Source organism: Narcine bancroftii, chromosome 7 (assembly GCF_036971445.1).
Source record: "Narcine bancroftii isolate sNarBan1 chromosome 7, sNarBan1.hap1, whole genome shotgun sequence".
Classification (NCBI taxonomy): domain Eukaryota; kingdom Metazoa; phylum Chordata; class Chondrichthyes; order Torpediniformes; family Narcinidae; genus Narcine; species Narcine bancroftii.
In genome coordinates, this window is record NC_091475.1 from 172,635,790 (window position 1) to 172,657,703 (window position 21,914).

The 21,914-nt window shown below is 38.1% G+C and overlaps 1 protein-coding gene across 2 annotated transcripts in view; it reads right to left on the minus strand.

Moving 5' to 3' along the window:
* The window catches only part of pspc1 (paraspeckle component 1), a 91,150-nt gene that overhangs the window by 48,034 nt on the left and 21,202 nt on the right, over positions 1 to 21,914 (minus strand). For both annotated transcript variants that reach the window (XM_069891345.1, XM_069891344.1), the window contains exons 5-6: positions 17,705 to 17,789; positions 12,160 to 12,268 (exon numbers count right to left, since the gene is read on the minus strand). In XM_069891345.1, the coding sequence (XP_069747446.1) occupies positions 12,160 to 12,268; positions 17,705 to 17,789 (194 nt within the window). The remainder of the gene's footprint in view (positions 1 to 12,159; positions 12,269 to 17,704; positions 17,790 to 21,914) is intronic.

Here is a 21,914-nt window from a genome sequence, read left to right on the forward strand (position 1 = left end):
TCTTCAGAGGATACATTTGAAGGGCAAATCTCAAAAAAGAAATGGACAAAAACTTTCTAAACATACACCCAAATAAAATTTGATTTTAAAACCAGAATCTACTGCAAGCCCAAATTTGGCCATATATACCTTTTTGAGAATGTACAATAGATTATTTCTGAATGTACAGGTACTTATTAATGTTTCATTGTTGTTGGTCAAAGGGAAATTTCCAGATATGCTTCATTTAGTGGAAGACAGCTTTCCTACAAATATAGAACTATAGAGAAGTCCAATTCTCACCTGCATCTTTGTATCATTTAAAACAATTGCCTTCAAACATTTTGATAAGAGTAGATTCTATTCAGAGTTCCAAAAAAAGTTACAAATGTAAAGTGGTTGTCTGGATTTGAGAAATAACAGCTTCTCATGCCTATTGTAAAGTGTGAACTCACAATTCCCGAACTTTCATACAATTTACCAAGGTTTCAATTATCATTCTGCCTCTGAATTCCAATGATTGAATATAAACTTACTTGGAAAACTTTTCTGCAGAACCTGCACCAATTTATGTTACATTAGAATACATGAGAATCAAAGGTAATGGAAATTGAGCAGGAAAACAAGAGTCAATACTAAAACAAAATCAAATCATATTAGGCATAATCTTATTGAATGGCTGCATGGGCACAAATGATTACAAAATAGCATATTCCCATTCACTTTAGTGTAAAGGAATAGCTGAAAGAAATCATTAAATGTTAAATAATTTGGAATCAGTTGGTTAGACTTTTTTTTAAATTGTGTTTAGAACTCCACAATTGATTGCAACTATATTAGCATGCTAAACCATGGAACATGGTTTAACATCCTGAGAGCTTTTATTTCCTTCAATTTTATGGGAAGAGCCTGTTCTGACCCAGTCACATAAAATTACTGGCATCCAAAATACAACACCACGCAGTGGACCCAACAAGGAGAATATCATTCTGGAAGATACTCTGGGATATTAGTACAAGGTAACTCAGTGGTAGGTATGTCAGAGGTGAGCATCCTGTTAGTACTATCTGGATTATTGACTGAAACAATGAATTATCGAAGACAATAAGAAAAATATGCAAATCTTAAGGTGTTCAGTTACAACTTGGATTTGTGTTTCAAATCAAAGGCAACTAAACAATTCACAGTACAATATCCCTGAAAGAGTGTTCACAATTATACCTTGGTCAAAAATTTAGACACTGGATACTTTCTCATTGCATACAAAAGTTGCCACGTATGATTTTTAAACTATCAAACCCTTCATAAACAGAGCAGGTTAAATTGCACCTTGACCAAAGGATATAACTCAATCCTGATTTTTGTACGGATTTATTATCATTTTTTTTTATTTCTCCCACCCCACCCCCCAAAAAAAGGTATCAACTTTTACAAGAGTTAGAAGTGAAAATTGTGAGCATAAATGTTTCTTTGCTGCTTCATTATTACGTGCAGACATAATTGAATAGACTTTCAGAAATGTTTCTTCTGTGGAATTTAATTCAGCCACCATTGTAAGACTGACCAATTGTTGGCTCACCATCTCACTAAAATTTAATTTCCTTCATTGTTAATTAACATTCATTGAAGTAATTTTAAACATCATCTAATTATGTTAATCTATGAGCATCAAAATGATCAATCACCCTCCCAATAAAATTTCAAGCAAATCAAAATACAATTCCAAATCCAACAAAGTTAAAATATTGGATTTCACTTTATTCAGAAAAGCAGAAGAACATTATGAGTGGCCTCCAACGGATCATATTCTCGGAGGACAATTGGGAATATTTGTATCTATCTTAAGTATTTGTCTCTTTTAATTTAATTCAATTAGTTTACTATTCTTTACAAGTATTTGTTCAGCTTCAGTAAGTAAGAATTTCGCTGCACATCTACTTTTTACAATGTGACAATAAATTTAAACAAAAATAAATAAAAGCAATCTTGCATAAATCACTGCTGTTGAACTCTAAATACTAATTACAAGGAATACAGAAAATACTAAAAGCAATCAGCAATCAAGACAGCTTGGAGAGAAAATATAATTAATTGTGTTCTATGAGGTCATTAATTGGAAATACAGATTCCTTCAGCATAGATGCAGCCCAGAACATTTCTAAGATTCTGTTTTTCTTTCAGATTTTCAGTGTCTGTAGTTTCTGCTTTGAATAATGACAGATAAAAGACAAATGTGCTTCAAACTACTAAAAAAAAGTTCTAAACATTTGCAAACATTTGGCTAAATAGGACTTAAACACCAAAATATCTTTGGTATAGCAATGAAGGATAGCTTATTTTGTAAAGGCTGACCAGTTAGACTAGTAGCAAAGTTAATATTTTCACTGTTTCTCAGCACGTGCGACAATAAACTTGAAATGCATTGGAAATAATCTGTAAACTAACTTATCTTTGTCCATGATCTTCAAATTGTTTGAAGTGCATATGGCATTTTGAATTTGACTTAATTTTTTACTGATGCTTCAAATTGGAAAATTAACCCTCTTTTAAACTTACTTTTATGCATCTTCCCCAAATTAATTTCCTTAACACATACTTGATTTGAAAAATGAAAAATAATTTTAAAATTTTCTGCAAAACCTGTGATCAGTGAAATTATGTCATTTGTTCTCAATTTACAAACACACACCTTGTTAAGGATTCATTAAATCTCCCATAAAATAGGATTGCCATTTACTGATTTAAAATGTGATGTCATTTGTCTTTGTGATCTAGCAGTAAGCTACAAAACCACAACGCCCTTTACTAGAATGACATAAACATACAAATAAAAATTAAACATTAAAAGAAAATACTTTTCTCAATGAATGGTGAATATGTAGAATTCTCTGCCTAGGGAAGCAGCGGAATATATTTAAAATGCAAATTAAGTGGATTAAGGGTTACGGGGAAAAAGTGGAACGGAGTTCATGTTTTAAATAAGCTGTGATAAATGGCTGAACAGACTCAACAAATTGAATGACCAACCCCGGTCCCATTTCTTATGTCCTTGCATTTCAAAATATTAAATAGTTATTCGTTAGCAATTTTTAATTCCCCCCATCCCCCCCCACCCCCCCTAAATAGGCCCAACATAAAGCGAGGCTGATTTTTTAAAAAAGTGACAAAGGAAATGCACATGGCTTTTGCGATAAACATTTGTGGTCTGCTTTTTAAAGGTAAATACTTTTTACCCTCCAAAATTTGATGTGAATTTTAAGCTAAAGCTATTTAACAAATGTAAATAGTGAAGTACAGGGGGGCAGGAGGAAGAAGACCTTTTTTGCATTATTCATCTTCCGATTACATTTTTGTCATCTCAGAAATTAAGCAGGGCTATTTGGATAGGTTTGGAAAAGATATTTTCACTGATTAAATTCCGAGAAATTAGATTATTGATTTTTTTTTGTAGAAACACTCTTGAATAAGCATCACTCATAAGGTTTTATAGGACAGAAAAGGGTCCAATAATAGAAAACTGAAATAAGCAGTACGACATTAAGTACAGGAATTCAACTGAAAGATACTTTGATTAATAGTGTACAATGATATTGCATACATTTTTGTGCTAGTTGTAAACAATGAATTGTTCCCATTATGTAAAATTAAGTTCTGAAAAATTCTGTTAACAAAGGGATCTGTAAATTTTTGACAATCAATTTCAATGAATTAGAACCATTAAAATGATGGTTTATATAGAAATACTAATAGTCAGCAGAATCAAAGAGCTGTCAATTTCAAAGCTAAGACAATGTAATGCATGTAAAAGTAATATTGCTTAAAATATGCAAAATTCACTATAATTAATATGTACTTACCAGTACTTGATAATTTTAGTTTGCTTAGAAAAAAACTTCAGATTAAAATAAATTAAGACAATGCATGGACAACAAATCCACACTGAAAGACCAGGATTACTTAATGGGACACCAACAGTCTAATCATGGTTTATCCTTTACAGGAACATTTTTGTTCAGGAGAAAAGTTGACATGCAAAGTTTCATCTGCTATAGGTATTTTATTCCTCACTAAGAACAATCAAATATTATGTTCACATCGTGGAGCCTTGAAAGCTGCCATTAGATAATAAGGACATATTATTCCTACACATCCACAAAAAAATAGAAATGACGCAAAATAAATGCTTTCAAATATTTATATCATTATTTCACAATGAGCGATTCAGATTTGAAGCACGATAAGAGGAAAAAGTCATTAATTTAAATATGAACTTAGTTACTGCTTGCTCATTCTACAGTCAAGTGGTAAAGGTCAGAACAACTATTGGAGAGGCTTCAATTACATTTGAGATTTTAAAAATTATTTCTATGGTTTCAAAGAAAAATAAGTCATATATTTGAAAAGAATGAAAGTAGTAGAAGCAATTCAAACATTTTCAAAGACTTTTTGCAACAAAATCTATGGTAACCAAGTGAAGCAGCTGAAAGTTGGTCAGTAAAACACCCATTATCCTGCACACTCAAGATTTGTGGTATTTTCAAGGAGATTTTGAGATTATTCCAATCAACATCCCACACATTAAATTTGCTTTTAGAAGTTACAAAAACCCAGATTAATGCAGCAGCTCAATTGTTTCTGAATTAAATAGAAATTCAAACAACTGGTTAATCAATCTTGATGACCCAGATAAGGATTAAACAAAGTTACAAACAATTCATTTTTTCCATTATTTACATCATCAGTATTTAAATACAACTTTGGAGAGTATTTTTAAATTCCAGTTTTAATTGCATTAGCACTGAATATTTGACTTCTCTACTGGAGACAAAGCATTTTTGTTTCCTTCTAATAGTCCTCAGATTTAAACTGCTTGCCAACATATCCATGTGAATTACTTTGCTCATAAGTTATCTCAAGTTTCATATTTGTCAATTGCAAAGTATTACATTTAACACCCCAAGTGAAATTTTCCCAGTGTGAAGCAGCTTCATTGTCCTTTGTCCTTTTAAGTGCTGTTGATACTGTAGAAGGTTACAACAGGATGTAGATGGGATATGGCAGATAGATTTAAATCTGGACAAGTGTGAAGTTATGCATTTTGTAAGGTTAAACTTGAAGGCAGAGTACATGATTAATTGCAGGATTTTTAACAGTGTGAAAGAACAGAGGGACCTTCCAGTCCAAATTTATAGATCTCTTAAGGTTTCTGTGCAGGTTGACAGGATAGTTTAGAAGGTTTATGATATTATAGCCTTAAAACACAATGCTGGAGAAACTCAGCAGGTCAAACAGTGTACTTTATATAGCAAAGGTAAATACATAATTAATGTTTTGGGCTTGATCCCTTCATCAAGGCATGAACAAAATGTGGGCAGACAGATGAGCAAAATTGTAGGGTGGGGGAGAAGGAACACTGCCCCACAGGCAGCAAGTAGGGGATGGGGCAGAGGGCACACAAGCAAACAAGGAGAGTGGTGATGGCTCTGTGAATATAGAGGGAATGGGTGGAAAGCTGATGGGATGGGGAAGAGGGGGAGAACGGGGAGTAGGCTCGCAGATACCAGATAAGTCAATGTTAATGCCACCAGGTTGGAAAGTACCCAGATGGAAAATTAAGTATCACTCCTCCAATTTACAGGTGGTTTGTGTTTGACAGTACAAGGCCATGGGCAAACATGTCAGCACGGGAGTGGGGTGCAGAACTGAAATTGTTATCCACTGGGAGATCCCCGCCACTGAGTCTCTCTGATGTGGAGGAGGCCACAATAAAAGCACTGGATACAATAGATAAGCCCCATGTGCACACAAGTGAAGAGTTGCTTCACTTGGAAGGACTGGTTGGGGCCCTGCCTGTGGGACTGTGCTCCTCCCTCATTTTGTTCATACCTTGATGAAGGGTTATGAATCTTTATCTTTGCTATATTAAGTACACTGTTTGACCTGCAGAGTTTCTCCAGCATTGCAGTGTCTGCAAACTTCCATATTTTACTCTTGGAAATATGGTGTTCAGTTCTGGTCATCTCAGATAGTGCAGAGGAGACTTACCAGGATATTGGCTAGATTACTGAACCTGTCTTATGAAGCAAAGTTAACAGAGCTAGGGCTTTTCTCTTTGGAGTGAAGGAGGAGAGATGACTTAGAGGTCTACAAGATTATGATAGTCATGCATAGAGTGTACAGCCATCACCATTTTCCTGGACGAGAGTGGCAAACACCAGAGGACATCTGTACAAGGTGAAGGTAGAGATGTTTAGGGGAGATGTCAGGGGCAAATTTAAAAAAAAATCTACACAGAGTAGTGGGTGGCTGGAAAGTATTATAAATAAGTGGGTAGGTTTTAGAAAATTGTGAAGGATAGATAACAGAATCGTGCAATTGCACTGACCCATGTACAAAGGCACTGAAATTTTGTGGGCAATGGGATAAAGAGGAGAATTGTTGATGTTGGAGGTCGAGTCCCTTTATCAATGGAAAAAGAAGATAGCCAATATAAAGAGGAGGATAAAGGTGAGAAAGGGGACAGGGAATAAAATGGAGATTCCAGCAAGTTGTCTCTTTGCACCCAGTAAATGGTATGCCATGGAAGGGTGAAGGATGACTGACAGATGTAGCAACATAGGAGAGGTGGAGGCGCAGAGGTGGGACTGAGTTAAGTGGGAAATAGGTGGAAGTGGACCAAAACAAAGAGGAATAGGGAGACAATTGCAAGAGAGTGATAAGTAGAAACACAAAGGCTTCCAAGCTGAAACCTGATGAGATGATAATAGGAACCATTGGGGGACAGGGAAAGGACAGATAGAAAAGAATGGTGAAAAGGTTCCACGAGTATCAGAGACAACACCACCAGGTTGAGGAATAGCTTCTTCCCATGGGCAGTGAGAATGCTGAACGACCAAAGGAACTGCTCACATTAACCATTCAAGACTCTCACATTCATGAAAAAATATTTATTTATTTGTATATATGAATACTTATCCTGCATGTATCTGTGTGTGAGCTATGTCTGGGTGAGTCTGCATGTTTTGCACTGAGGTCTGGAGAACACTGTTTCGTCATGTTGTACTAGTACAAACAGATGACAATAAACTAGACTAGATGAAATATGCGTGGGGAGTAGCTGGATTAAACCAGGAGAGGACATGAAGGAGGGGATAAATGACTGGAGGTGGATTGGAAGAAGAAAGGAGAACATAGGAGGCAAGGGTTATCCGAAGATGGAAAATTCAAAATTCATTGGATTGTAGACTACGCAATGGGTGGCCTAGAAGTTAGCACAACACCTTTACAGCGCCATCAATCGGGACAGAGGTTCTAATCCTATGCTGTCTGTAAGGAGTTTGCACATTCTTCCAGTGTCTGTGTGGTTTTTCCAGGGGGCTCCGGTTTCCTCCCACCATTTGACACATACTGGAGGTGTAGCCCAATTGGGTGTAAATTGGGCAGAACAGGCTCGTGAGCCAAAATGCCCTGTTATTGTGCTGTATGCCTAAATTTAAAAAAAATATTACCCAGGTGGAACACAAGGTCTATTCCTCTACTTTGCACTAGACCTAATCCTGGCAGTGAAGGTCAAGGATGGACAGGTCAGAGTGGGAATGGGAAGGAGATTTGAAATTGAGTGCACCTCAGAGCTTGGGATGGATACAGCTTGGACAGAGGGTAGGTGCTCTACAAATTGGTCACCCAGTTTATATTTTGTCTCACCAATTATCATGAGGAACATCACATGCAATAGATAGGGTTGGAGGAGGTTTTTAGAGGCTTTGAAGAGGTACACTGAGGCTTTGCTCCCCTTGGAAGGGGTTTTTGGGTTCCTGGACAATGGTGCAACAACAAATATTGCATCTCTGCCCTTCCCGTACCAACCTGCATCTCCAACAGTTTCTAAAAAAACGTTTTAACGCATAGTAACAGGCCCTTTCCTGTTAGCCCACGAGTCTGTGCCGCCTAATAAGAGCCAATTGGCCTACAACCCCTAATACATTTTCTTTTGTTCCAGATTCTCGCATCTGGGACAAAACTCTCATATTCAAGAAACACATACTTGACAGGTTTTGTAGCTAACAAACAATGGAGAATTTGCAAGAATCAAATTGGCCCCGGAGTTATTTGTGCATTATGAGGGGCAATCACGTAGGACAATGGTAGTCCAGAAAGAGTTGCTCCATTTCAGAATTTATGTAGGTCATGGTTTAAGGCATAATGCACAGGTGTTATCGGGATACATCAAACAATTTTCGATCATTTTAAAGCATTTAACGTAACATTTTGTCTATTTCAGGAATTTTCTCATTTTTCAATAAACATTTTAAAAGAGTACGAGTTCTTTTGCCCTGTGAACAATTACAAGTTCTACTCTATTTTCAAATGTTCAGGCAAAACAGATGCAAGAGGAATTTACCTACAATTTCTAGCAGTTTCTGGTTTTATTTTAGATATCATATCTAACCTGTGATTTATTTTACAGATTCTCAATTATGGCTGGTTAGCACCTTAGCACGCTTGATAAAGGCTCGGAATTGTTGATACATCCGTTGTTTAACAAAGAGCAGAAATGAACAACAAAAGTTCCTGTGCACCTTGGCAGATACCCAATGTCGTCAATGCACATCACTGACATAGCATTAGCAAAAGTTTTTTTTTAAAAATTGCCTAAAAATTTTGATTTGATAGTTAGTGTCCAGAGACAATTTCTTCAAAGGGCCAGCCAACATAATTAAGTCAAATTTTCAACTTGGAATTAAGAATTATGCCCCCTATAAAAGATAATTAATTTCACAGGCAGGCACATTCTCACAATAAAAAGCTAGCAGAGATATTGATCTAATTCACACAACAATGGATTGCTGCAGATGGTATGGAATATATAAGTACCAAAATATCACACCTTTTAATAACAATTCTCAGCTGTTCAAGTCTGGAGTTATACAATTCTAAAGACCTAGTCATCCGACTTTAAATGAAAGAGTATTTATACAAACATTTTTTGGGTATTATCAGGAATCTGGCCATTGATTGTATTAAAAAAATCCACCACGCAGAAGCATCATGTACGACACATTCCTGCATTTCAGAGTATTAGGGTATAATATTAATAACTGCTCCCAGGACAGAGGATCGGAGAATGCAGATTATTTAATAATGCCATCAAATCTCTTCAGGCTTTTCAGGCTCAAAACAATTCAGGCTACAGCCAAGAGCATAACTGCTGACTGGCACCAAATTTCTCAAGTTTCACTTCAGGAATATCTGCAATTTTCCCATTCTTCTCTTGTGGCCTATCACCAAAACCATATTTTATTATAACCCTTTCTATACTACAGAACATAATTCATCACTTGTAAGCACAGGGATTAAAAAAAAATCAACAAGTATTTTCACTGTTCAATGGTTTGACCACTTTGTAATTTCTATGTGAACCACCAATTTTACCTGTACACCTCCAAATATCTGTAAACAACTATGATTGGACCTTTTAGCTGTTCAATATTAAAAGGTAGACAGGTCATCATTGAGGAAGGTACAATTTCAAAATTTCCATTTAGTGCCAACTAAAAGAGCTTGCATACACAATGTTTTATTAAAAGGGATAACTGTTCATACCTGAAACCTCAATACAAGGTTAGATCATGTTTGTTCTATTTCAAATATAGTATTGCTAAAATTTTTTATGAAGTAACACATGGCACAAATCCACTAGATTTAGAATGATTACCAGCACTTAATCAAGTGGGACAAGATGAATTCTATTCTTAAGATAGGAAGAGCTCAACCAAGTTAAACAATTTGAGATAATGGTAAAAGTTGTATCCAGTTTTTTTCTGGCCATTGGAATTCATAAATAACTGTCAAAATATAATCAACAGGTAAGCAGCCTAAACTCAACTCCTTGTTACTAGTTCCCTTCTCCCCATTTTTCCATCTTGCATATAATACATTCACATAAATATTTTGAAATTGGTAATTATTTTATGCTACCATGACACCAAGATCACCTTGGTAATGCCCATTTTATGATTGTATGTAAATTTATTTTAAGTTGCAGCACAAAGTTGCACACACACACACACACACACATATATATATATATATATATATATATATTCCAAGTATCAACATCAATGGTGATGATGCCATCACAGCAGGGCTGTCACTAGTGTGGACTTTGGAGAGCTGCTCCAAAAGGATCAACTGCATGGCCCTCATGCTGGTGACTCCATACAAGTATTAAATGGCTTTTCAGAGAAGCTAGTGCTTTTAAAAGTAAAATTCTATAATCACAGGACCTGTCCCAAGATGGCAGCACCTATGCTTTGCAGCAGCCACAAGGGGTAGCAAACTCCAGGAAGCAGCGGACTATTGAGAAGGAGACCAAGAGGAAAGGACCGTTAAGGACAGTGACCACAGTGGTGGACCAGTGAGGGGCTCAGCGGCCAAGGGATTCATACAGGCTGTGGGCTGCTGGAGACTGGGAACCAGGGTATTTGAGCCAAGATTCAAGAGGATGGTGAAGGCAAGAAGCGCTCCAGAAGGGCCTCGGGTACTGAGGCTTACTGATTGTGTTGGATGTTTGGATATGGAGCTCAGGTTGCCAATGAATTGAACAGGAGTGTGTGTAGTTGCAGAAGCTGCAGGAAAAACCTCGGACATTCAATGACTCTGAAGGGTCTCTCTTTTGCTTCTCTTTTTGTAAAGGGGGGGGGGGGTTGGGTGACTGTGATAGTACAGATCTATCACCAATGTATATAGTGTATATAATTACAGTATCTAGACTGTGCTTACAGCGATTGGCTGAGAGCTAAGCCACGCCTACTGTCTGGGCCTTAAAGGGTTGTGTCCCTAGCCAGGTCGGATCATTCCGGACTGGTCGGCCACCTGTGAAGAGCTCCTGTCTTTTGCTAATAAAAGCCTTGGTTTGGATCAACAAGTCTTTGATTTTTTCGACGAGCTCTACAGTGACACTAACACTATTGATGACTCTTCATCCACCTTTCAACAATTTTGTGTAATATTACATGTTCTGTATTATTACATGACAATAAAGGAATCTTGAACAGTCTTAAGTGTTCATTGAGAACTGTTTAAAAATCTACACAATCCAAACAGTTCAAAATGGAAGTAAGAATATAATGTTTCAAAGCAAAATACTAAAAAAAGTACTACTCCAACATCAAGATATTGAGGCTTAGTGAAAAATAAGGGTGGTCATAGTAGAAAAAAGCTCAATGCACAAGTTCAACTACTTGAATATTTCAGTCATCCAAAGTTTATGCTCGTGTTAAAGAGTTTCAACTGACATCCTTACCATCATTTGTGGTGACTTTGCTATTCGACAAGGCAAAAAGAAAACACCCAATAGTATCTACATTGCTCTCTCTATATTGGGTTATTTTTGATAAATTTAGTGTCATTTACATAAATTTAGCACTTGCACTTCCTCCAATTACAGAGTGAAACTCCAAGATAAAAAAATTTGTAAACAGACAATTTGATAATGTTGGCCAGTTAAAAATAAATCACAAAACTATCCAAATAGCTAAAACTTCATTTTAAGAGCTCCACTGCTAAGAAAGCGGCAATGGAAAATGTAGCAATGTACATGTGTATCAGTTTAAAAAAACACCAGATCATTTTGATTAATACTATCCAAAAAGAAAAGTGGACATGATACTCAAAATGGAATTTAGAAAAAAAAATACACAAACCATAATCCACAGTTGGGAAAAATATGTACAATGATGCCACGGAAATACTCCAGAATAATTCTCTGCAGTTTCCAAACTGTATTGCTCTAATAGAACTCTCCACAGAATACAATTCAGAGGTTATTCAAGCTTTAACTGCCAAACATTTTACAACAAAAATTAAATTTTATTCAAATATAAAGTAAAAATGTCTTCAATATTCAGATGTATTTGCAAAATATTGGTGTATGGATAAAGTTTAAAATTCAATTTTTTTGGGTAGGGTCTCATTTTTTTGCAACACATGATCAATAAGACTGCATTAAAAAGTTAAATCACGTTCAATCTACAACTATTTTAGTACCGACAATTATTGCAAAGGACAATAATTGAAAAGAGAAATAGTTTCTCTCCTTTACTGAACACACCCAAAATAATAAAAATAAAACTGTGTAAACTCTTTTCTATTTCCACAAATCTCAATTTTCCAACTTACATTATCTATGTAGTTTGACTTGTATCCTTCTTGCTGCCTTCGTAATTCATCCTGCTGCTCTCTTTGACGCATCATTTCCTCCTCTCGGCGCCGACGTTCCTCTTCATGCCTGTCAGAAAAATTAATAAAATTAAGATTAACTAAAAAAACTAGTATGCACACTGGATTTAATCTGTTGTCGATCCAATCTCTCAACACCTGTTTGAGTTAAATCACAATTTTAATTATGCTTCTTCAAAACACAAGCCAAATTCTGGACTGTAGGCTATTTCAGTTAACATTAATGTAATCCCACTTCAGAAGAATGGATTTCAAGTTTTGTCTGAAATTAAAAGGAAAATCTTTAGAGGTATACAAGATTCAGAAGATTAAATAGGAGAGGTATTTAAAAACTCCTCCGCTACCACATCCAACCCCCTGGTAGTGTTATCAAAAACAGAAGTTTTGAAAACTTTCAGGGAAGCCATTGTTGTGTAAACATGCCGAGTGGTTGATATCACGAACCTGCTGCTAGAGGTGGTAGAACATACAATATGTATAATAGAGGTATTTAGACTGATGCTTAAATAGGCAAGGCACAGAAGGATATGACACTAGTATGGGGAAATGGAGTTGATTATACTTGATGAGCAAATTGGTTAGCAGAGATATAGTGGGTTAACCGGCATGTTTCTATGCTGTATCAAGGTGAAATTGCAAAATGGTCCAATTTCAACCAAAGCTATGTTAAGTGCATCTATTAAAATCTATCATAAATAGTCTTTCGTAACATGTCAGCAGTAATAAACCAACTTTAAATTTCCTTTAACTAACCATCATTACTTGGTTTGATACCTCTGAATAGGTACAACAAAACACATTTATAATTTTAGTGACCTACTAGTGCCCCCAAAAAACTGCACAAATGCAGCTTAAATCATCATATTTGTTCCTTTTTCTATTTTCAGCTCACATCACTTTCTACAAAGTTGTCTCAATTTTCATTCTTTATTCAATAGAATCAATCTATTCTGAGTCTATATGCCCAATCGAAACAACTTCTCTGTGACAGTCACTAAATAGATCCATAGGTTAATCAGAACCAAGTCAATTTATGTGAGGTTTGCTTGGCAAAGCAGTCAAGAGGGCAGCAACAAATAAAATAGTGAGGCACAAATCAGCCATGATCTGATTGAATGATGACTATGGTGTAACACTATTGGTGGGACATCGAGCAGGCCAATGACATCATGGGGCGGGACTTCTGCATCTTGGAGGGAGAGAGAGAGAGAGAGAGAGACAGACAGACAGAGAGTGTGTCTCAGGACTAGCAGGGAAAAGCCTGCACATGAAGATATTCACTAAGTTTATAGTAAAATAAAACAAGCTACGAACACGACTCCAGGCTCATGGTCATTTTTATAACGAGCATGTCCGAACCCAACACGACATGAAGTGGAGCTTTGAGCCACAGAGAGAAGGACAGGCTGTGAAAAAATTGAAGTGAAAGAGGTGAGCCAAGATGGAGGATGGGCCTGAACATGAAGAAGCACCCCAATTGGGAATGGTTGCTCCTCCAATGGAGACATTCACAATAAAACCTCCAGAACTCTTTGACTTCTCAAAGTCACAGGAGTGGGAGAAGTGGATAAGAAGATTCAAGTGCTTCAGACTGGCGAGATATTTAAATGATTCCTCTGAAACTGACCAGGTGAATTCAGTGGTATACTGCATGGGGGATGATGCTGATGACGCTGATGACATACTACGACTCCTAGACTTAACAGGTGTGCAGCGGCAGCAGTCTGATGCAGTACGGAGAGGGTTCGATTATTATTTCGTGCCTTAGAAGAACGTAATTTACAAACAGGCGAAATTTAACAAGAGCGTGCAGCAGCCTACAGAAACAGTAGACACTTTCATTGCAGCCTTGTACGCATTGGCAGAGAACTGCAAATATAGGGATCTTCACAACGAACTTTTGCGTGACAGACTAGTAGAGGGTCTAAGAGATTCATCACTGTCGGAGAGGATGCAACGTGGCAAAAACCTCACCCTCATGAAAGCAGTCACAGTGGCTAGACAGTCAGAGGCGATAAAGCAGCAGCCAAGCAACTTGCAAGAAATGTGCGCAAGCAAATTAGCAGTAGACACAATGCAACTTAAGAAAGGAGACAGCAAAAGTTTAAAGGCAAAGGGCAGACACCAGGACAGCAAAGTTAAAACAATAACACAAAGTAAAGCGCAAGACACACCCCAAGTGCGGAAAACTACAGTTCCACCCAGCATTTCAATGCCCAACCAGGAGTGCAGAATGCCACAACTGCGGCAAATGAGGTCACTATGGAAAAGTCTATAGGTCAATCTGCATGGTGAATGAGGTAGCGGAGGACATGGACAGATTGTTCCTCGGAGAAATGTCGGCCAAGCATGGCCGACATTAATATAGGAGGCAGAAAAGTGACCTTAAAAAAAATTAACACAGGGCCATTCTCGAGCAGGTGTTCAAAAGAATTATATCCGGAGACAGCAAACTAGGAAAAACACAGAAGCTACTCTATGGTCCGGCGGAAGTAAAATTGAGGGTCCTGAGATTGGAAAAAGAAATGCTCTCATACAGAGAGAGGAGCATCACAGAAGAAGTGTACGTGGTGAGAGACTTACAAGTGGCCCTGTTGAGCAGACCAACTTTGGTGAGACTCCAGCTAGTGGCCAGATTAGACACCTTAGACCAGGAGATGGTCAAACTTTTCAATGAACTTGGCTAGTACAGAAGCCGTATGTTATTAAACTGAAGTCTGACGTGAAACCATTTTCACTGAAAGTACCTCAAATGGTCTTATTGCTGCTCATGGGCAAAGTGAAGAGAGAATTTGGAAGAATGGAGAAGCTCGGAATTATCAGTCACACAGAAGAACCTATAGAGTGGTGTTGTGGCACGGTGGTAGCACCGAAAAAGAATATAGAAGATGTTTGCATTTGAGTGGACTTGACACCCTTGAATGGATCAGAGAAAAGTTTATACTTCCTTCAGTGGATCAAACCCGAGGCATCCTCACTGGCACAATATTTTACTAAGTTGGACGTGAACTTGGAATTTTGGCAAATTCCTTTGTCCAAAGAATTAGCTCTCTACACAACATTTATCATGCCACTATTTCAACTGCCTATCCTTTGGTATCTCCTCTGCCCCTGAACACTTCCAGAACAGAATGGTGACAGAGATTACTTCAGGCCTGGAAGTTGTTGTCTGCCACATGGATAATATCCTCCTTTGGGGGGACCAAGAAGGACCAACATGACGCAAGGGTCCATGCAGTCCTAGAACAAGCAGAAAGGGCAGGGGCCATTCTCAACATGGTGAAGTGAGAGTTTGGAAGGAGGCAGGTGAAATTTCTGGGGTGCAACATCTCAGCGTATAGCATGAGACCAGACCCAGACAAGACAAGAACTGTGCAGGACAAGAAGGAGCTGACAACATTAGTAAGCTCAGAAGTTTCCTCAGTATGGTGAATCAACTAGGGAAGTTCATACCAAATTTGGCTGAAAAGGACAAACCATTGAGAGACCTGTTATCCAAGAAAAACTAGTGAAGCTGGGGACATGAGCAACAGAGAACATTTAGAAACCTCAAATGAGGGATATCATCCACACTGGTACTTCAGTTGCATGCTCCAAATAGGCAACTGAAAATATCAGCTGATGCTTCATGATATGGACTGGAAGCAGTTTTACTACAAAACGGGGGAGACAATTGGTCACCAGTCGTTTATGCTTCCAGATCACTAACAGAAACAGAGCAACAGTACGTGCAGATGGAAAAAGGGACATGGGCTCTGACTTGGGCTGAGGAGAGATTCAACGGTTTCATTTTGGGGTCACAGTTCAAGTTGGAGACAGTCCACAAACCACTTGTGAGTCTGCTAGGTGGGCAAGCACTGGATTCGCTGCCGCCACGGATAGAGGTTCAGGATGAGGCGGATGAGACACTCTTCCACGATCTTACACACACCTGCCAAGATACAACTGCAGATACACTCTCTCACTCCCCACTACAAGACACAACCACGAGTAAATTCCAAGCAAGTTCTCTGACCTGACAGGCCATGCCAAAACCTTGGTGAAAACTTATTCATTTTTGGAGAAAACACATACTTATTAGTGGTGGACTATTTCTCTAGATTCATAGAAATAGCACAACTCAGCCTGACACAAAATACCTATGTAATTGTTCATTTTTTAAAAAAATTGATGTTTGCATGGCATGGCAGAGACATTAGTAAGTGACAATGGTCCACAATTCTCTGGACAAAACATGAAAGCCTTCGTAGTGGATTATTGGTTCAAGCCCTAAGTATCCACAATGCAATGGCGAGGCAGTACAAACAGTGAAGAACCTGTTCAAGAAAGCAAATGACCCTTAACGTGCACTATTGGCGCAGAGAGCCACACCACTGAGCAACGGCTACAGTCCAGCCCAATTGCAAATGGGACATTGCCTTCGCATGACTACCAACCCTTACAGAGAGGTTGCAGGCAGAACTCCCAGACCTGCTACAATTCCAGAACGAGGATAGGGAGAAGAGGTGTAAGAATGCGAAGAGGTATAATGAGAAACTGGAAAAGCTGGCACAAGGAAATGAGGTGTGGATCTCTGATGCAAGACAGCAAGGTACAGTAACTTCTGTGCACCACAGCCCACAGTCGTACATGGTTAGCAGACCACAAGGGACACTGAGCCAGACTCTGCCCATACCAGAGTCTCCAGGTGAAAAGCAACGAGAGCATGTGACGGAAATGGACTCTCTTGCAAAGGCAGGTCCAGAGACTCTGCCGACTGAAACACAGATTTCGCCTGGCATAAGAACAAAGTGAGGACGAGAAGTAAAGAGACTGTAGAGATTGAATCTATAGAGACTGTAAAACACCCAGAGTTAAGAAATATATTGTAAATGTTGTATGTGCATTTGTATTGGAATGCGTAAAGGTAACTGTAGCAGACAAAGCCACAGAAAGAGGGTATGTGGTGTAACATTATTGGTGGGACATCAAGCAGGCCAATGACATCATGGGGTGGGACTTCCGCAACTTGGAGAAAGGGGCTCAGGACTAGCAGGGAAAAGCCTGCACATGTAGATATGGTAAAATAAAACAAGCTATGAACACGACTCCAGGCTCAAGGTTATTTTTATAAATGAGCGTGTCTGAACCCAACACGACAATGACAAATATAATAGTAGAATTATCTCTGATTCCATTGTTCCACAGCCAAACACTCCATCCATTTAAAAAAACTAATTTGGCTGTCTTGTAATACACAACTTCTTGGAGGACAACTCTTAAACCATTTAATACTTGAACTGTGACGAGCAGAGAAGTAAAACAAACCGTGAGGGAACCTAGAAACTCTCATTTTATGATTTACTTAAACATGTCAGAAATAAGATGGCCCTGTCATCTTCTGAATCCTTCTGAAACCCCACCTGTGATGCTGCAGAAAAACGATGAATTTTGTCACATGTTCACAATAGACTCTGATTCTCATCTTGCATTGAATTGAATATACCTCATTTCCATTTGCTTTCTTTTCTGCAGCTCTTGATTTCTCATTTCTTCCAAACGCCTCAATTCCTCTTGGCGCCTCATCAAATCTAAAAAAAATCCAATTTAAAACATAATCAGCAAATTTTTAAAAAAAGATACTTTTTCTTGGATGTTTGCTATTAGATAATAAGCCATTTAATATGTATTAAATATCATTCATAGCTCAATTTCTCCAGTGCAGCAAAATTAGTATACGAAATAAAATTAATATTTGCAAAATTGTGACAGGAAATAACATACCTGCATCCTACTGCATATTTATATACTTCATGACCCAAATCATCCTTCCTGCTTTGGTAAGTAGCAAGTAATTTATTCTCAATAAAACCACATCTGCACTTACCTGCAAAACCTTCTGAAAAGGCAGTTCTATTGTGGTTGCTGTTGGCTGTCACCAAGCAATCTTCATGACGAATAATAAACCAACCATCAGATCATTAAAACTGAATCATCACAGCCTATTTTGCAACACAGAGGCAGAATCTATTACCAAAATAGGTAAACGTTGGTAAAATTTAAAAAAAAAATTTTCAAATAAAATACATTGTTGTAGTGGGCCAAGTGGGTGCACAGTGCGGTATTGTAAACCATCACCAGAGTGGTTCTTCAGTGAGCGCATGGAGCCATAGGACAGACAGCTGGATACGCACCCATTTAATGGACCACACGTGCGCGATGCTGCGTGCTGAGTAACAGCACGTTGGTTTGCTTAGTCTCCTGCTGCAAGGCACGGGACTCTCACTGTTCTTAATTTAAACCTGCTGGTCCTGTGAATCGGCGGCAAACTCATAGTGATGTCCTCCTGTCGAGCACGGGACATGAGGTATATAAAAGCTTGTAAAGTCTTGTGTTGACTAACCTGGTGTATGTGTATTGTGTTACGAACCCAGAGAAACCCAAAACCCAGCAGGAATAGATATTTACCAAGACAAATGGTTATTAAACAAAAGATATTTTAAATTATCTTTAAACATGAAACCAGAATCACACTTTAACTTATCACTATTGTCTTAACTAACTGAACTTAACCCCCTTCTAATACTAAGCGTATGTGTGTGTAAGTTCAGAAAGGTTCTATGGTTTACAGTACAATCTCACTTCTCATTCCTCCAAGTTCACTGGTTGCAGGCAATTCTTATACTGTGCACAGAATTTAACATTGATAAAGTTCACCAAGCTTTGGTGCTTGAAAGATAAATGGCTACCGCTCAGGAAGGTTTTTGTCAGTTTTCAGAGAGAGATTTGTTATTCCAGGACATCCATAACTGATTCCTTTTTAATCAGCCACTCCAGTGATTTGCTGATGAAATTTCCCCCCTCAGCGTTCTCCAGATGATAACCTCTTTCTTTCAGGTCACCACAGGGCCTTTTTGTTTCTCTTATTCCAAGTGAAACATTAGACAGCTAGTCCTCTCCTCTTGCATGAACCACAAAAGCTTTGACCAAGTTGAACTAAGCACTTACACCCATCTTTCAAATGGGGTATTCCACAAGCTTGCCAGCTTGTCCTATTCCAGTCCCAACTGCTGTTGCTGGCTGTAAAACTGTAGAACTGATCTCTGTCTCTCTCAGAGAGAAAACCTGTTTTACTCTCTTTTCTTGCAAAACCACATAACCCTCTTAGAGCAGCAAGTTCCCTTCCAGACAAGTTCTTTCATCTGTTGCCTTTTTGTAAACAACAATCCATTAGTGAAGTCTTTTGGACATTCTCCAAAGCTTCTGCAAAGACCGTTGGCCCCAAAATGTCTAGCATTGTTTTAAGATCTGTTTTAAAGTGTTTGTATGTGACCTACACTAAAACCTGCCCCAATTTATCTTCCAAAAACATATCTATATTCTGTCACAGTTGCTTTAGTATCTCTACCGAAGTAGCCACTGCATCTTTCTTTCTTTGGCTTGGCTTCGCGGACGAAGATTTATGGAGGGGGTAAAAAGTCCACGTCAGCTGCAGGCTCGTTTGTGGCTGACCAGTCCGATGCGGGACAGGCAGACACGATTGCAGCGGTTGCAAGGGAAAATTGGTTGGTTGGGGTTGGGTGTTGGGTTTTTCCTCCTTTGCCTTTTGTCAGTGAGGTGGGCTCTGCGGTCTTCTTCAAAGGAGGCTGCTGCCCGCCAAACTGTGAGGCGCCAAGATGCACGGTTTGAGGCGTTATCAGCCCACTGGCGGTGGTCAATGTGGCAGGCACCACATGTGACAGTTGGGGAAACTACGTTTCTAGATATATATTTACTTTTATACCTTTTTTGTTCCTGTTTATCACAGTATCCGGGGCCACTATGTGGTCCAGGTATGGCTGCCAGACCTTTACAAAAGTGTCATATTTATTCTTTAAGTTATATGTAATTTTTTCCCCCTAGTTATACATCTATTCATTTCTGCAGTCCATTGTGCTATAAGTAGAGGGGAGTCGGACTTCCAAGTGATCATGATATGTTTTGCTACCAACAGTGCTATTTTTATAGATGAGATTTGATATTTGCTCAATTTGTCGCTTATTTCCATGAAATTACCTAATAGATATAGCTCTGGGTCACCAGTGAAGGCCACTCCTGTTATCCTGGTTAGTTTTTCTCCAATTTCTTGTCAAAATGGCCTCACTTTCATGCATGACCATGTGGCCTGTAGAAATCTTCCCGTCTCAGTCCCACATCTGAAACACATCTCTGAAATTTTGGCTTTTGATCTGTGCAACTTTTGTGAGCCAAAATATAATTGGTGTAAAAAAATATTATCCTGAATCAATCTATACCTTGCATTTATAATTGATGTCATGCTTTCCTTATACCAATCTGACCAGCTTCTTTCTGAAATCACCACACCCAAGTCCAACTCCCATCTTTCCCTTGACCTCTGCCACCCTGGTTTTGCATTGGAGAGCATAGTACATTTTTGTTATAAATTCGGATTTATTCCCCATCCAAACTGTTCGTTCAGTTTCACTAATTTCAACTGGCGTCAACATTTGTCCCATCTTTCTCAAAAATTATCTAAGCTGGAGAAAAGAGGGTCCCACTGGCCACTCCATATTTGTGTTTTAATTGTTCAAAGGACATAAGAGTACCTTCCATATAACAGTCCTTAATATATTTTATATCTTTGTCATACCACAAATATTCTATTGCCCATGTTCATAGGCAATAGCACATTTTTACACAATGGTGCTTTTATTGATATCCCTACTTTTTTTCCCCCCTATACTTTCATTAATTTCTTGCTACGTTCTAATCATATGTATTAAAATGGGGTTATCTGTCTTTTTCTTTAGTGATTTGAAACTCTGCTTATAGATAAAATCCTTTGTTTCCCCCTCCTCCATTGAATACATTACTATTTGAACCCAAGATGGGGGCAATGGGTCTTCAGTGAAGAAGGCTACAAGAAATCTAGCCTGTGCAACTAGGTAATATTTTATGAAATCTGGAAGTCTAAGTCCTCGCAGCCCGTAGTCCTAGGCCAGTTTTTCCAATTTCATAACATGGTTGTTTAGGAGCTTAAAAAAGATTTAGGTAACGGAATAGGCAGCGATTGAAAAAGGTATTGCAGTCTTGGCATCACTTTCATTTTGACACAGTTAACCCTTCCCACCAAAGTAATCGTTAAGTCTCTCCATTTCTGTAGGTCTCTTTTTATTTTCCCAAGAAGAGGAACACATTTAGTTTGTACAGATTTTTCAAGTTATTGTCAATCACTATTCTTAGATATTTTATTCCATCTGCCTATCATTTAAATTTACTTCCTTTTTAGTATCTTTCATATTCAAAATTTGTTAATGGCAATATCTCATTTCTATCCATATTTATTTTGTAGCCTGATATCTTATAATTTTTCCAAAGATTTAGCCAGTTCTGATAGGTACAATAGCATATCATTGAAGAATAGATGGATTTTTGTGTTCTTTTTGCCCAACTTATAAAGGACTTATATAAAGGACTTCATGGATTCCTTCTTATTACCTCCACCAGCGATTCAGTCACCAAAATAAAAAGTGCTGGGGACAGGGGGCATCCCTGTTTGCTCAATCTACTCATGGGGAACACAGCAGACATCTGATTATATGTTATTATTTTTAGCCTGTGGTATAAAGTCTTTATCTAATTCATAAATATTCTTCTTATACCAAATTTTTCCAGTGTTTTAAATAAAAATGGCGATCTCAAACGGTTGAATTTTT